The sequence below is a fragment of the Aegilops tauschii genome, chromosome 2, assembly GCF_002575655.3.
Source record: "Aegilops tauschii subsp. strangulata cultivar AL8/78 chromosome 2, Aet v6.0, whole genome shotgun sequence".
NCBI lineage: Eukaryota > Viridiplantae > Streptophyta > Magnoliopsida > Poales > Poaceae > Aegilops > Aegilops tauschii.
In genome coordinates, this window is record NC_053036.3 from 326,463,257 (window position 1) to 326,479,242 (window position 15,986).

The 15,986-nt window shown below is 49.9% G+C and overlaps 2 protein-coding genes across 2 annotated transcripts; both read right to left on the minus strand.

The window, feature by feature from the left end:
* Positions 1–10,427: 10,427 nt before the first annotated feature.
* On the minus strand, positions 10,428–13,928 carry LOC109757728 (phytosulfokine receptor 2). The gene has a single exon (XM_020316559.4). It carries the CDS (start codon positions 13,735–13,737, stop codon positions 10,681–10,683), a length of 3,057 nt encoding a protein of 1,018 aa, XP_020172148.1. The 5' UTR covers positions 13,738–13,928; the 3' UTR covers positions 10,428–10,680.
* A 636-nt stretch (positions 13,929–14,564) lies between these two features.
* On the minus strand, positions 14,565–15,761 carry LOC141040987 (uncharacterized). Its single transcript, XM_073507097.1, has 2 exons — positions 15,353–15,761; positions 14,565–15,025 (listed from the first exon to the last, which is right to left on the minus strand). The coding sequence occupies exons 1-2, from the start codon at positions 15,759–15,761 to the stop codon at positions 14,565–14,567; spliced, it is 870 nt and encodes a 289-aa protein (XP_073363198.1).
* Positions 15,762–15,986: the final 225 nt, after the last annotated feature.

A 15,986-nucleotide genomic window follows, 5' to 3' on the forward strand; every position in this document is an offset into this window, starting at 1 on the left:
CTTGATCTTCACCTGCAACTAGCAATGCTATAAGAGGGGCTGAGCAAAGCGGTAACATAGCCAAACAATGGTTTGCTAGGAAGGGTGACAAAGGTTAGAGGTTCATGGCAATTTGGGAGGCTTGAAGAGCAAGTGATAGGTAGCGCAGCATAGCGATAGAACGAAGCAACTAGCATAGCAATGATAGTAGTGAGATCCAAGGTGACGGTCATCTTGCCTGAAATCCCTCTAGGAAGATGAACGAGTCCACGAAGAAGATGAAGCCACGAAGACGAACCAATCGTAGACGAACGAATCCTCACGATCGCAACGAAACGGGAACTATCGAGAAGAAGCACACAACACGGTAAACACACCACACATGAACAAGGCATGATGCTCAACCAAGTATGATGCATGACAAGGCTACATGAAGCTACTCATGATAAGAGATGATGCATACAAGAACAACACATCAAGGCAAGTTTAAATGAGGCCGGAAACAACATATAACAATTCTGGTAAGTCCTCATATGCAAATTTCGAAATTGGTCCAGCACTGAATAAACGTTATGTTCAAGTTGTTAAACAGCAAGTTAAGATGCACCAAGATGATCTACACGAAATTCTAGTCAAGTTACATATAAAGTTCATTAGATTCGGAGCTACGGCCTAGAAGATATGAGTAAAACAAGTTAAACATGGCATTGATGCAAAATGCATTCAAACATCAAGCAAACACATTCAAAACAAGGATGCAACAAGGTAACATGAAACTACATGCAAAACTAAGCAAGTTTCATATAGAGCATGCTCAAAACGGAGCAACGGTGCAACACATACACTCCAAACAAGATATAGCAACAAACTATCCAAAACAGCAACTAGGCATATTGCAAGCATCATAAGAATATGCTACAGCAGCTCAACATGAAAACAAAAGGCATAGACATGATGTACAGGCAAAGCATAGAAAAACATGAACAATGAGATATCTCCAGAAATCACTAGAACATGCTCAAAAGGACATGACAAGATTGCAAATAATAACAGTTTCACAGACTTAGCAGAAATTACTGGACATGGCAGAAATAACATCAGGTTGCTAAGTTTAGAGCTATCAAACAACAAGTTACGGAACATATCATAGCAAACAAAGGCATGGCATGAATCTACTCATTTCATAGAAGAAAAGTCCATTACTGAACACGAGCCAAAAAGGCACAGAAGATATGATGGCACCCATGTAAACATAGTAAGTTTCATAAACAGATTCAGACTTGGAAGAAAAACAGAGCATGGCAGAAATAACGATAAGTAGGCATGTTGGTGAGCTTGAAACACTCACTAAAGAGCATTACATGGCATGCCAAGGTAACCAGAAGTAAGAAGGAATTATTATAAATCTAATCATGGCAAGAACAAGTCCATAGGACACATAGAACACTAGCAAATTCACATGGCAAAACTGAACTTAGTGTTAACAGGCTGACAGCAACATTATTTAGCATGTTTGGAGCAAGATATCAACATGCTACAGCAGGCTATAAATGCAATAAATGGTATGGATGGATAGAGCTTAATATGTGTAACAAAACATATTTAGTGAGCATCTCCAGATTATGCATATAATGACTTGTAGCAGCAGGTTTACATGGCATCACAACATAACAGACTCAAACTTAGCAGAAATGGCCAAGTCCCAGAAATCAGCAACATCACGGAGGCTATTTTGCATGCTTGTGCTAGTAACCACATAGATCACAAAAATACAATAGAAGCACCACTGTAAACATGGCATGATGTAAATCAAAACACATGTAGAGATCATGCTCATAGGATGCACACACAAAATGCAATGAAAAAGACAAATCACCAAGTTCTGATAACAGACAGCAGTTAACAGCATATAGGACTCTTGCAACGATGATTAGGGCATCAAGATGATCTCAAACAAGCATGGCACAAAGGAATAAAATGAAGAGCATATCATTCCGAACATTTCGATATGTTATATGCATGAAACGGAGAAGTATGCAAGAAGTTATGGCATGATGAACAGGGCAACATAATGCAACAAACTCGGGACTTGGCAGAAATTTACCACTCCGAAAATCTGGACGGGACGAAGCGGGACGGGGAGATCCGGGATCGGGGCGCTGTTTGGTTCGGGGAACGGGTGGATCTCATCCACCCCGGCTCCGGCGACGGCGAGGCGGCTCCGGCGAGGGGCTCCGGCAAGGAGGAGGCCGGTGGGGGCCCGGGACGGCGCCGGGGAGGTCGAGGACGCTGGTGCAGGCGGCGGCGCGGCGCGGTTGGAGGTCGACGGTGGCGGGGCGACCCGTGGAGGCGGCCGGCGGCGGCGAAGGTGGGGTCCGGCGAGGGGCGGCGTCGGCGGGCGGAGGAGCGGGCGCGAGGCGGTGGCGGAGCTCGCGGCGGCGGGCGGTGCGGCAAGGGCGGCGTGGCGGCGAGCGGGAGGCGGCGGTGGTGCGCGGCGAGGGCGAGGTGGCGACCGGGCGACGGTGCGGCGGGGCGCGGGAGCGGGGGCGCGGCCGGACGGGCCTGCGCGGGCGGCGGCACGGACGGGATGGGCTAGTGGGCTGTGGTAAAGGGGAGCTGGGCTGCAAAGAGAGAGGGGTTTCGGGCTACGCGGTTAACCGTTGGGGCATCAAACGACCTCCAAATGGAATGAAATTTGACGGGCGGTCTGTCGGTGCTATACCAAGGCCACTCGGCAAATCTCTGCCCATTCCGAGAATGTTTTTCTCCCGCTCATGAAACAAGGACTGAGAGGGGCGACGGGCGCGTGCGAGAGTGTCGGATCGCGAAACGGACAACGGGGAAAAGGACCGGATGCATGTTCTGAAAACATGATAATGCAATGCAGATGATGACATGGCAAAATACAACACGCAAGCAAATGACATGGCAACAAGGACGAATAACTGGAAGACAGCTGGCGCATCGGATCCGGGGCGTTACATTACCCTATCATATGGTGTGTGACATATGCTACCCTATCCTATTATTATCTATATACGTTGAGTACTTTGGTAGTATGTGAGTTATCTTATGATTCTATGTTGCTCACTTGCTACTCTATTGCATCCTGCCTCATATATCTCTCATTATAGATGCAAGTGTTGTCAGGCTATAAAATATAAGGGGGGTGTTGATCCTAATGTGTGTACTTTGCATTCCAAAGGCACTTCTAATTAAGTGCACACATCTAAGCGGAGCCCGTCTATATTTTGTAGTCTCTGGGGTTTCGCTTACTCTCATGTCATATCTTTATGGAAATCCTGTATTGTCATTAGTCCACCAAAAAGGGGGAGATTGTTAGGGCATGTTTCTCTTTAAGTGGTTTTGGTGATTGATGACAATGCATTTGCAGACTAATTGTGTGCATTGAACATTTCAGAGATTCTTTCATTGGCATGAGACGATTCATTCCCCTCGGAGCTCAAAGTGAAGACGGTGTAGGCTCGTTCGTTGCGGTTTTGGTGGACTTGAGTCATAGGAGACACCGTACTATCAATAGGGGGTCCGCATCGGAAAGGCTAGGGTGGAATCAACACGTACACATCATTCATGCACCCCCAACTCCTACCCGCCTCATTGGAGTTCTCCGTTCTCGATGATGTGGCATAAGGAAGGCGCGAGCGGTAGTGCAGCTGGTCCAGAGCGGCAGTACCGCCTATCGCCACAAGCGGTAGTACCGCTGTCTCATAGCGGTAGTACCGCTCCTGGCCATGAGCGGTAGTGCGGCTCTGGTTCAGTATTGATACCACCTTGACTCGAGACTGAGTTTCTCGTGTCGGGTTCTGCGGTAGTAGCAGCGGTCGTACCGCGGCTACCACCGCTACTAGTGCCGCCCAGGCCCTCTCGTCCACATCCGCTCCCTCTCTTGGCTACTGGTACCGTTGGGGCTCGCAGTAGTACCGCTGCTGCCAGCGGTAGTACCGCCCTCTGCGGGCTGAGATGTGGGATAACGGTTGGAATTGTTCCCCCACTATAAAAGGAGGTCTTCTTCCCCAAGAAGACCTGCCTCTTTTCCCCCAAGCTCCATTTTTGCTCCAAAGCTCACTTTTGCCCGATCTCTCTCCCTAGCCAATCAAACTTGTTGATTTTCTAGGGATTCGTTGAGAAGGCCCGGATCTACGCTTCCACCAAGAGAAATTTGATTCCCCCCACTAATCCCTTGCGGATCTTATTACTCTTGGGTGTTTGAGCACCCTAGACGGTTGAGGTCACCTTAGAGCCATATTCCATTATGGTGAAGCTTCGTGGTTTCGTTGGGAGCCCCCAATCAAGTTGTGGATATAGCCCCAACCTTGTTTGTAAAGGTTCGGTTGCCGCCTTCAAGGGCACCACTAGTAGAATCACGGCATCTCGCATTGTGTGAGGGTGTGAGAAGAATACGGTGGCCCTAGTGGCTTCTTGGGGAGTATTGTGCCTCCACACCGCTCCAACAGAGACGTACTTCCCCCAAAGGGAAGGAACTTCGGTAACACATCCTCGTCTCCACCGGTTCCACTTGTGGTTATCTCTTCCCTTTACTTTGTGCAAGCTATTATTGTGTTGTATCATTTGCTTGCACTTGTTGTTGTTGTTAGCATCATATAGGTTGCTCACCTAGTTACACATCTAAACAACCTATTTGTTGCTAAACCTAATTTGTAAAGAAAAGCTAAAAATTGGTAGTTGCCTATTCACCCCCCCTCTAGTCCACCATATCGATCCTTTCAGCCATCTTGAGCGGCATTGTTATCGACAGTGTCACTGTTTTCGGTGTCGTCATTGTTTCCCTCACGTTGACAGTGCCTCCAGTACGGCGACCTCTGCGTCGGTGCTTGGGGGTTTTTCCGCTGCCTCCTCCGTCCTTGGGGGTAACCACCATGTAGATGTCGTAGGTGGAGGTAGTTGCCCACTTGCATGTATTAGGGTGGTAGGCAGTGATGTAGTGTCTCACATCTCATCGACATCTTCATCCATGTTGGCATGTTCGTCGGATGCATATGCTAGAACGTCGGTTAAGTCCTCGACTAGGTGGGAGGAGGCTGTGTTGCCTCTCTGGACTTTTCCTAGATCTGATCATAGACCGAGGTCCAATCGTTCGGATAGTGAGGCTCTGAATTTGATCTAACATCTCGTTCAAAGCACGTTGTCGGCTTCACCCATGTCATGACTGAAGACCCGGGCTTAGTTGAAGTTTTGTCGAGGTTCCATCTGAAATGGCCTCGGGAGTTTCGTCATTCAAACTTGATGTCTGGTCCGACGAGGCAGTGTTCGACTTTGATCTCAAAGCCAGATCCGATGAGTGATCCTGAAAGTGTGTTATATCAACTAGAGGGGGGGTGAATAGGCGGTTTTTATGAATTCTTCACTGAGGAATTTGCCAGTGAGGAAATTCCTTAGTGAAGAACTACTTGCAGCGGAATAAGTACTCAAAAGTAAGCATAGCAGAACACAAGCATGGTCATCATGATGAAATGAAGACAAGCACGGAGTACAGAAGCATAAACACAGGATAGCACAGGATGAAGACAAACAGACTGAAGAAATTGAACTGAGGAAATTGAGAAAGTCTTCAGTCAAAGTCTTCAAACACAGATACGAACAAGTGCACAACACAGTTATGAGGAAATGAAAGAGTTGAGGAAATAGAACCGGTAGGCTTGATGAAGACAATGATTTGGTAGACCAGTTCCAACTGATGTCTCAGTTGTACGTCTGGTTGGAGCGGCTAGGTATTTAAACCTGAGGACACACAGTCCGAGACACACGGTCCTCACTGTATTCTCCTTGAGCTAAGGTCACACAGACCTCGCCCAATCACTCATGGTAAGTCTTCAGGTGACTTCCAAACCTTCACAGACTCGGTCACTCGGCGATCCACAATTTCCTCTTGGATGCTCTAGACCATGACGCCTAACCGTCTGGAAGAAGCACAGTCTTCAAAGGTAAGAAGCGTCGGATCCACGCAGGATCAATCTCTTCAGTGATGCTCAATCACTTTAGGTTTGTGGGTGTTTGGGTTTGGGTTTTCCTCACTTGATGATTTTCGCTCAAAGTCCTCAGAGGATGGGATGCTCTCAAATGACAAGTGTCAGTTTCTCTCGGAGCCGCCAACCGGGCTAGTGGTTGTAGGGGGAGGCTATTTATAGCCTAGGGAGCAGCCCGGCATGATAAGACATAAATGCCCTTAAATGATATGACCGTTAGGTGGGTAGATATTTTGAGACAGTTGGCGCATAGCACAGCAACGGTCGGAAATTTGAGTATCAAGGGCTATCATGTTCCTCACTGTGTAGGCAATCCGCACTGGCGAATTCCTAACTCCTCAGTCAGAACAAATTCCTTAGAGACCAGAAGAACTTCGTCTCTGTCACTGAAGAATATGACTGAACTGTATGAGATTTCCAATGGCTTCACTCGAAGGGATTGATAGGTGTAGGATTTTGAGTTGAGCATCACATGGAAATTTTTCCTTAGTATTTCCTCGACCCCCTTTAACAGTACGGTGTTTCCTATGACTCAAGAAAGAGAAAATGAAACTACGTAAACAAAAGTCTTCACGCTTCATGTTCCTCAAATGAATACCAAGTCTTCAAGGTCACACCAATTTCTTCACTTTCAAAGTCTTCAGAAAGTCTTCAGAAATCCAAAGTCTTCAGTCGAAGAACTTCATTTTTAGGGGTCGACTTTCTCTGTAAATATCAAACTCCTCATAGACTTATAGACCTGTGTACACTCATAAACACATTAGTCCCTTAACCTATAAGTCTTCAATACACCAAAATCACTAAGGGGCACTAGATGCACTTACAGATCCGCGCCATGGTCCTGATCTGAGGTCGGCTCGTCGGCGTCGGGGGAGTCCTCGGACTGGTGTGACACCCAGCCCGAAAATGCAAGCTCGCCGCGGGCGACCAGAGCGTACTTCATGTTCCCAAACCTGATGGTCTGACCTGAAGCAAAATTATTGATCTGGCCGAGGTGGCCAATCGCATTGGCATAGAGCGTGACACTGCCGAAGACAAAAAGGCCGTGGAAGAAGGTCTTCCCACAGCCAATGTTGTTGTCGATCCAAAGATGAGCCGTCAAGCTGTTATGATTACACAGCGGGGTCTGTATGGACCACCAATGTTGGGGTTAAATTCGACGGATCTCGGGTAGGGGGTCTCGAGCTGGTGATTTTAGCTAGAGGATAACATGAAAAAGAGGAACACGATGTTTGACCCAGGTTCAGGCCCTCTCGAAGAGGTAAAACCTACTCCTCTCTTGTTTATATTTTGTGGATGGAATACAAAGTACATGATGATCTACATCGAGATTGTATCATAATGTATCTAAATTAACCCTGTGAGTTAAACCCCTCGGTTTATGTAGGGACCGCGGGTATATATGGTTATATGTATGTCGGTTACATCTAGGGATAAGCTTTTTTTAAATACTAACGCCCACATGTGTGGGCGTTTGCATCTCGCCCACACGCATGGATCAACGTCCATTTGTGTTTGCACGAATCTTGGCATGTTTTTTTAGATTTTTTTATGCCATGTAGGACTGGGCTGGTGTGTGGGCATTCATTCGGTCGGCCACACGTCTGTTTCACCACACGGAGGGGCTGGTGTGTGGGCGCTTAGCAGTTCGCTCACACGTCAGTTTTCACGCACGCAGAGGGGCTGGTGTGTTGGTGTTTATCAGTTCGCCCACACGCCCATCTCCTCTCCCACACCCAAAGTTGTCAGTTGTCATGTGTTTTGCAGGGTACATGCCAACTGCCCTAGCGTGCTTGTAAGCAGATGTCAACTCTCTCTTTACCCGAGTTGCCACGTGTTTTGCAGGATACATGGCAACTGCCCTAGCGTGCTTGTAAGCAGATGGCAACTCTCTCGTTAGCGTGCTTGTACGCCTAGTGTTAGTAGGTGGCAACTCCTAAGTTTTTAAATCATGACAACTGTAGTAGACCAGACCAACAGCTGCAGTTGTCCAAAAATGGCATCTGGCACTTGACCTGAGATGGCAACTGCAGTTGAGCAACCATGACAACTGTAGTTGTCAGACATGACAATTGTAGTTCAGCAACATGACAACTGCAGTTAAACGAACATGGAAGAGGGTTCGGACCATGGCAACTGCGGGGACGCGTGATGACTGTCACGTGGAGCGTGCGGGATCGTGAGTATGGGCGTGTGGGCGTTATCTATTTTGTCCACACGTAGACGTGTGGGAGGGACCGCGAGGCAAAAGGCCGGGCGTGTGGGCATTACTTGTTTTGCCCACACATAAACGTGTGGACTGGTTCTTTAAGTACCACACGAAACGTGTGGCCAGACCCCTTAACGCCCATACGTGTGAGCGTTATCGGGACTCTTTTTTTTAGAACCTACCTGGAGATAAGCTTGCTGATGATTTGAACATGTTTTGAAGTGTATGCCAAGTTTTCATATGATTTTATTTGAGTACGCCGGGTGTGTAAACATGCCCCGTTTTTCTGTTATCTACGGGTCCTCGCCCGCCCATGACTGGCGGGCCGACGTGGCTAGCACCCATAAGTCCAGGATACCGTCACCAGGCAGCCAGGCTTGGGCTTAGGTATTTTCAAACCAGGCTTTGTTGAGCCCGCTTGACCCGAGGTATGCCAGATTTAATCACCACTACCTCCTCCCTCCCTATTTGTTTCTCGCTCCGCCGCCCTCATGTGCCTGCCGCGGATGGAATGGCTAAAAGGTTTGACCATCTTGCTTGCTCATTCCCTAGCTGCATCGCACGGTCTCCTGTCTGGCTTTGCTTTGCTTGCCACATATTTTGGTCCAAGGTTAGTTAGCTCAGATTTCATCCGCACACGTTTTGCCTTTTCAATCGAAGTACAATTTCTATATGTTTTCTTACAAAGGGGATCTATGCATCAAAACAATTGCGCTTGCGAGCAAATCCAATAACAATAATCGGAAATCTAGAAGTACAAAGTATGTTTGGCAGCCTATTGCTGCACTAAGAGCAACTCTAGCAGAGTAGTCGTATTGGCAGACTCCATATCACATTTGAAGCGCGTTCTATATTTGGTATGGAGGCTGACAAACAACATGCAAACATGGCCTTTCCCCATAATCAAAAATTCACAACAGATTCCATCAATTCGGCTTAATCTCTAATGGTTTGGACGGAAAATTAGTCTTGTTGCCACTTGCATTGTACAACAACTGATACTTATTTAAAATATAAACCAATTAGCTAATAGTTGTGGCAGCGACAGATGGATTCGCCGACTGGGCCTAGTTTAACCTCGGAAGATGGTCTCGATGCGCTCATCCCAGGCCGGACATGTTTCCGTGGTGGTGTTGGCGACATTGCGGGCCTCGTTGCCCCGAAAGACGGCCTCGTCGCCCTCATAGCATGCCGGCCATGCTTCGATGGCGATGGCAGGCGCGTGGTCCCAAATCTATCGCTCCCTTCTGCCTCATCCCTCACTAGCTCAACAAGGCCCACTTTTCAATTGCTCCCAAACGAGGTCCAGGCATCCCGCGGTGGTTTCTGGAACATGTTTTGCAGAGGAAGAGGTGGAGTGGAGACGGGGCAGAGAGATTTAGAAGGCACCAAAGAGGGCAATGGGAGAGAGGGGAGGTAGCAACTGCCTTTTATAGGCCGCCGGGGCCACCATTAAGAAGGCGGTTAGGAGGTGACGAGCGGCCATCAAAGGACTCGCTTCATGGTGAGAAAAGCGGCCACACTCACGCCTCTCGACTGCTCAGACATCACCTTCCAACCCGCTCACACACAAGACGGGAGATGATGTCACGTGGCGTCCATTCGGTGGGCACCCACGAATATCCGATGAAGCGGGCGTGACATTAATGGCCGGGTGGTGCGTCTGAGGCTGCACAATTTCAAAACTTGACTGTCCGAGGCTGCACAATTTTGAAACTTGACTGTGGCGCAAGCAGGAAGAAGCTGAAACTTCCCTCCCAGGTTGGCGGTTGGGCTTTGGAGCGAGCTCCATACTGGGCTTCCGCAAGCTCCAAAATATGGAGGCTACGAGACCATTTATTGAGTGAGTTTCATAGCTCCATAAACTATTCCTATCGACACCCATATGACGCCTCTGCTAGACTGTCATTTTGACCTAAAATTTGTCATATTGACGGTTATTAGGTGGATCATGATAATATGGTGACTCTACTAAAGTTACTCTAAACAGCTTGTATCAACAATTATGCATTCTGACAGAGATTGGTAAAAATCAAAGGTTATTATGGCGATCAGGCCATATGGCAACTCATCTAGAGTTGCTCTAAACAGCTTGTACCAACAATTCTGCAAGATAAATGAGATTGGTAACAATCGAAGGCAGAGATAGCACCAATTTTATTTCTAAAAATAACATGGCTGTCCTCAAATCAGTTTCTAGAGGAGGGAAATAGTAAGTTCAGGCTGCAGCAACATTTTCATAGGGACCGAAAATTTTGGTGAAATTTCATTGAAACGCAGAGCATCAGCAAGAAATGGCAGGACTTGTAGTCATTCTCTGCCGGTTCAGCGTCTATAAGAAAGAAACCCACGGTTATTTACACCAGATAAGCTCCATCTTATAGATTGATAGTTCTCAGATAGTTTCTCTACTGCTACTGTTTATCACCCACCCATGTCAAGAACTAGACATTGATAAAAAGAGAACTGGGAAAATAACATGATGTATTACGGTGACACGCTATCGAGCCAAACAACGACTTGCTCTATGGATGGACGCTGCCGAGGGTCAGTGCTGATGCACCTGCATGCCGTTTCGAGAACAGACATCAGCTGCTTCTCATGCTCTTTGCTCCAAATCAGCCTGTCGAAAATCTGCTCTTCCTTGTTCTCAGATTTCATCTGGAGTGCCCAGGAGACCAAGTCCCTGGATCCCTTGACTTTCGACACTTCCACGGGCCGTCTACCGGTGAGAAGCTCCAGCAAGACGACACCGAAGCTGTAGACGTCCCCTTTCGGGGTGGCGATCAGTGACTGGCTGTACTCAGGTGGTATGTAACCCAAGGTGCCAACTAGGTCAGTAGTCACATGAGTGTCATAGGGCTGTATTAGCCTTGCTAGCCCGAAATCAGCCAGGTGCGCCTCAAAGTTCTCGTTCAGAAGAATGTTGCTTGACTTCACGTCTCGGTGGATGATGTTCGGCTCGCAGTCCTTGTGCAAGTAAGCTAATCCCCTGGCTGAACCCTGGGCAATTTTGAGCCTTGACTCCCATTTCAGCATGTAACCGCCATCCGCTCTCTCGTGCAGCCAGTAGTCCAGGCTACTGTTCTCCATGTATGTGTAGATGAGCAACCTATCATTTCCATGGCGGCAGTAGCCTCTCAGCGTAACAAGATTCTTGTGCTGAGCCTGGGACAGCGCTTCCACCTCTGCACGGAACTCCCTCTCCATCTGCCCACAATCACCAGAAAGTCGCTTCACTGCCGCCTTTGTTCCGTCTGGGAGGTAGGCCTTGTACACGAGACCAAATCCACCACACCCTATAATGTTGGCTTGATCAAAGTTGTTAGTCGACCTAATGAGGTCACTGACAGTTAGCTCCTTGGCAGAATTCTGAAAGAACAGCACTGGCTTTGAGTAGGAATAATATGAATCATGACAAGCGCCCCCAGCGTCGTCTTCTTCATCGATAGCACTGGCCTCCGTTTTGGAAATGTTAACCAAAATAACACACAAAACTACTGCAAGTGCCAACCCCATGCAGACTGCCACTCCAAGTATTTTGTTTTTCCTGTTCCTGATGCTTGTTGCAGGCTGTATTTCATTGTTAACATTAGTTTCCCCAGACTGATTCAAGCTACAGGAAATTGACCTGCATAAGCCAGGGTTGCCCTCAAAACTGGAGTTTGTGAAGGTGAAGAACTGTCCCGCATTCGGGATCGGCCCAACCAAATGATTGTGAGCCACACTGAACTTAGACAAGAAAGTGAGATCTGTCAGGGATGGCGGAATCGATCCAGTGAGATTATTGGACGACAGATCAAGAACCTCCAAGTTCTCCATCTTGGAGAGTGCATCAGGAATGCTCCCAGACATGAAGTTGTTGCTCAGATCCATCACATGTAGCTCCTTCAAGTTTCCAAACTCAGGCCAGATGGTCCCATTCAGACCATTGTCATTCAAGAACAACGACGGTGGGAAATTCGAGAGCTGGTTATATTGCCGTCCGCTTGTGCTCCTGTTATGCTTCACATACAATGGCATGCTAGTGAATGCCATACCCTGCGAATTCCTGGCAGTCATAAGGCCCTTCAGCTGTGTCAAACTCTTGGGTACCTCGCCAACCAATGAATTGTTTGAGAGATCCAAGTAGCTCAAGTGGTCAAGATCACCAATCCACGAGGGGATGGTGCCGACCAATTGGTTCCAGGACAAATCAAGCACCTCCAATTTCTTGCACTGAGCCAGCCATTCCGGAACCCTCCCCATTAGAGCACAATCGCCAAGAGCCAACACCTCCAGGCTGTTGAAACCCCCATTGCCATTTTCAGGCAGCTCCTCACCACCAAAATTCTTGGTGAGAATCAGTGTGGTGAGGTTTTCACACCGGCGCAGCACGGTAAGCGCCCCTGAGATGTTGTGCAAGCTGTTGTTGGACAAGGACAGCATGGAGAGCGACCTGAGACGGCCGTAATCCTCAGGCAATTGCCCCATCAATTTGTTCCTGGCAAGGCTGAGCGACTTGAGCTTATCGCAATCTGCCAAGCTAACTGGTAGTGTTCCATTCAGGTGGTTTGTTGCGAGGTCAACAGAAACAAGCACTGGCATACCAGAGAAGTTGACATGAGCAATCGGACCGGACAGGGAGTTGTTCCGGAGGTTGAGGTCGCGTAGGGATGACAGCGACGACAGCGACGGCGGTAGCGACCCTGAGAAGTCATTGGAGTGGGCGGTGAAATGCTCCAGCGACGTTAGGTCGCGGAACACGTCCGGGAGCCGGCCTGAGAAGCGGTTGACGGATAAATCCAGCAGGGTGAGGTTTTTTAGCTCGCGGAGGCGCGAGCTCACCTGGCCGGCGAGCCCATTGGAGCCGACGGAGAGCTTGTGCAGTCCGGCGAGGCCGAAGATTGCGGCAGGGAGGGCGCCGGCAAAGGAGTTGGCGCCGAGGAAGAGCTCCTGGAGCGTGGCGGCGCAGGACGGCGGGTTGGCGGACGCGGGGAGCGCGCCGGTGAGGCGGTTGGCGGAGAGGTCGAGCACCCGCAGGGCCGGCGCGCCGGCGCATAGGTCGGGCCCGAGCGCGCCGGAGAGGGAGTTATTGCTGGCATTGAAGGCAACCAGACCCGGGAGCGCGGAGAGGTCGGGGATCGAGCCGACGAGCAGATTCGCGGAGAGGTCGGCGGCGCGGAGGTCGGCGAGGCCCGCGACGGCGGATACGCCGCCGGAGAGCGCGTTGCGGCTGAGGTCGAGCTCCGCGAGCCGCGGGAGGCCGGCAAGGGCGTCCCCCGGGATGGGCCCCGCGAGCCCCCGCCCGGGGAGCCTAAGCCCCGTGACGCGGCCGCCCGCGCCGTCGCAGCGCACGCCTTCCCAGGCGCAGCAGGAGCCGCCGCGACCGGACCACGCGGCGCGGAGGAGAAGGTCCCCTCCGGCGGTGAGGTTCCCGGCGAAGGCCCGCAGCGCGCGGAGGTCGTCCGGGTGGCAGGCCGCCGCCGCCGCCCCGGCCGGCAAGAGAAGCGCGGACAGGGCCAGGAGGAGGAGCGGCAGGGGCAGAAGGCAGCATTTCGCCATGGATTCAGCCTAGCAATTGCAAGAAAGTCAGAGAGAAACCATCTGGGGAGGGCGGACGGGGAGGGGAGTGGAGTGGAGGGGGGAGTAACGCTCGAGTTGTTCGAAGCAGAAGCAGCAGCAATTATGTGATGCGATGCGATGTGATGTGCGGAGAGGAGAGAGACGCGGCGGAGTAGGCGTGAGTCCAAGTCCAGCCAGACTCCAAAGTCCACTCTACTCCACACTTCCACACACCCACCTCGTAGACAGCAGAAAGGCTTGCGTCCCCGTTCCGTTTCTTTCTCTCTCTTCTCTGGGCGTGAGCTGGTAAACGGAAGAGGGGGGTTGGCAGTAGCGGTGCCCCGCCCATTAAAAACTACCGCATTGGGGCATCGCGTCTAGCTACAGCTAGATAGCCTGATTGGGCCGGTGTGAAATTGGCCTGGACTTTAGTCCAACTCCACCGCGCGATTCCAAACGGAGTCCGGTTTCTGTTTGTTTGGGTAGGGAAATGGGGTCGTGTTCAGGCGTGTCCTGTGATGCAGTGGCCGTGCGCCCAGCGCGCGGCCGCATCTCTTTGCCTCATCCTGTCCGTCAGGGTCAAAAATGCCCAAATCTTCATCAAAACTAGTTTTACAACCCAAATATTTGTTTGAAAATTAAAATAGTTTTACAACCCAATTGAAATTGTCTTTAATAAAATAGTTTTACAACCAAATCGAAATTGTCTTGACTGAACATAAAATGGACCAATACATCTATTGGTTGCCAATGTGATCCCACACGTGCTCAACCAAGTCATTTTGAAGATTCAAATGAGTGTGTCAATCACGCATCTCACGGTGGAATTAGACAAACTGTTCAAATGTGGCCGGGTCTTGGTACAGGGGCTCAATATTTTCACCTTGATAATCAAATCCTTGGTAGAAGATACTCTCATCACGCTCGTCCTCGACGATCATGTTGTGCATGATCACACAAGCAGTCATCACCTCCCAAAGCTTCCTTTCATCCCATGACAGTGCAGGGTTTCGAACAATACCCCACCAGGATTGAAGCACACCAAAAGCACGTTCCACATCCTTTCTAACACTCTCTTGCATTTGGGCAAATCTTTTTCTCTTCTCACCTTGGGGTTTCGAGATTGTCTTCACAAAAGTTGACCACTGAGGATATATACCATCTGCTAGATAGTATCCCTTGTTGTACTGGTGGCCGTTGATCTCAAAGTTGACAGGTGGGGAGTGGCCTTCTGCAAGCCTCGCGAAGACTGGAAAACGCTGCAACACGTCGATATCATTGTGAGAACCTGCCATGCTGAAGAAAGAATGCCATATCCAAAGATCCAGCGATGCCACCGCTTCTAATATGACAGTGCACCCGTTGACATGCCCCTTGTACTGGCTCTGCCAAGCAAATGGACAGTTCTTCCACTCCCAGTGCATACAATCTATGCTGCCAAGCATGCCTGGAAAGCCTCTAGCTGCGTTGGTCGCCAACAATCTCTCTGTATCAGCGGTAGTTGACTGCCTCAAGTACTCTGGGCCAAACACCTCGATCACAGCCTGGCAAAACTTGTACATTGACATCAGACATGTTGTCTCACTCATACGCACATACTCATCCACCAGATTACCTGGAATTCCATCAAGCATGCGGATGGTCGCGGTGCATTTCTGGTAAGAGGAGAATCCAAGCTTGCCAAGGGCATCCGTCTTGCACTCGAAGTATGGGTCATGAGCAACCACTCCCTCTCGGATACGATTGAACACATGCCTTGCCATTCGAAAACGGCGACGGAATTTATCCGGCTTGAAGAGCGGGGTGTTGGCAAAGTAATCGGCATATAGCAGGGCGTGGCCTCTCTCCCTGTTGCGGTTCAGGTTGGGAGCACGGCCAGGGACTGACCCCCTGTACCGAGGAAGCTGCCGTTGAATGTGGTCGTGAACGACCAGTGCAGCCACCACAAGATCTTCATCATCCGACGACGAATCGTCCGATGAACAAAGGAAGTGATGGAAGAAAAACTCGTCTCCACTGTCCATACCTTTGTGGGCAAAATGTCGAACACCTTGCGGTCGTGGTGGCGAAGAGGCCGCGATGATCACCTCGACGCAGCAGGGGTGGTTGCCGGCCGGCTACTGGCCGCTCTGGAGCTCTCGTCGGAAGCTGCCGAGGCCGCCGTGGTACGTCGCCGGCGGTCGTGTCCCCTCTGCGACCGGCAAAGACGGCGACGGCCAACCTCCGATCGACGGCCAAAACTACGGCCA

Bases quoted from the DNA above. Each gene is read 5' to 3' on its own strand.
- LOC109757728 (XM_020316559.4), bottom strand. From the start codon at position 13,737: ATGGCGAAATGCTGCCTTCTGCCCCTGCCGCTCCTCCTCCTGGCCCTG.
- LOC141040987 (XM_073507097.1), bottom strand. From the start codon at position 15,761: ATGGACAGTGGAGACGAGTTTTTCTTCCATCACTTCCTTTGTTCATCG. The intron at 15,026-15,352 runs GTAATCTGGTGG...TCAGCATGGCAG, and splicing joins CATGCTTGATGGAATTCCAG to GTTCTCACAATGATATCGAC.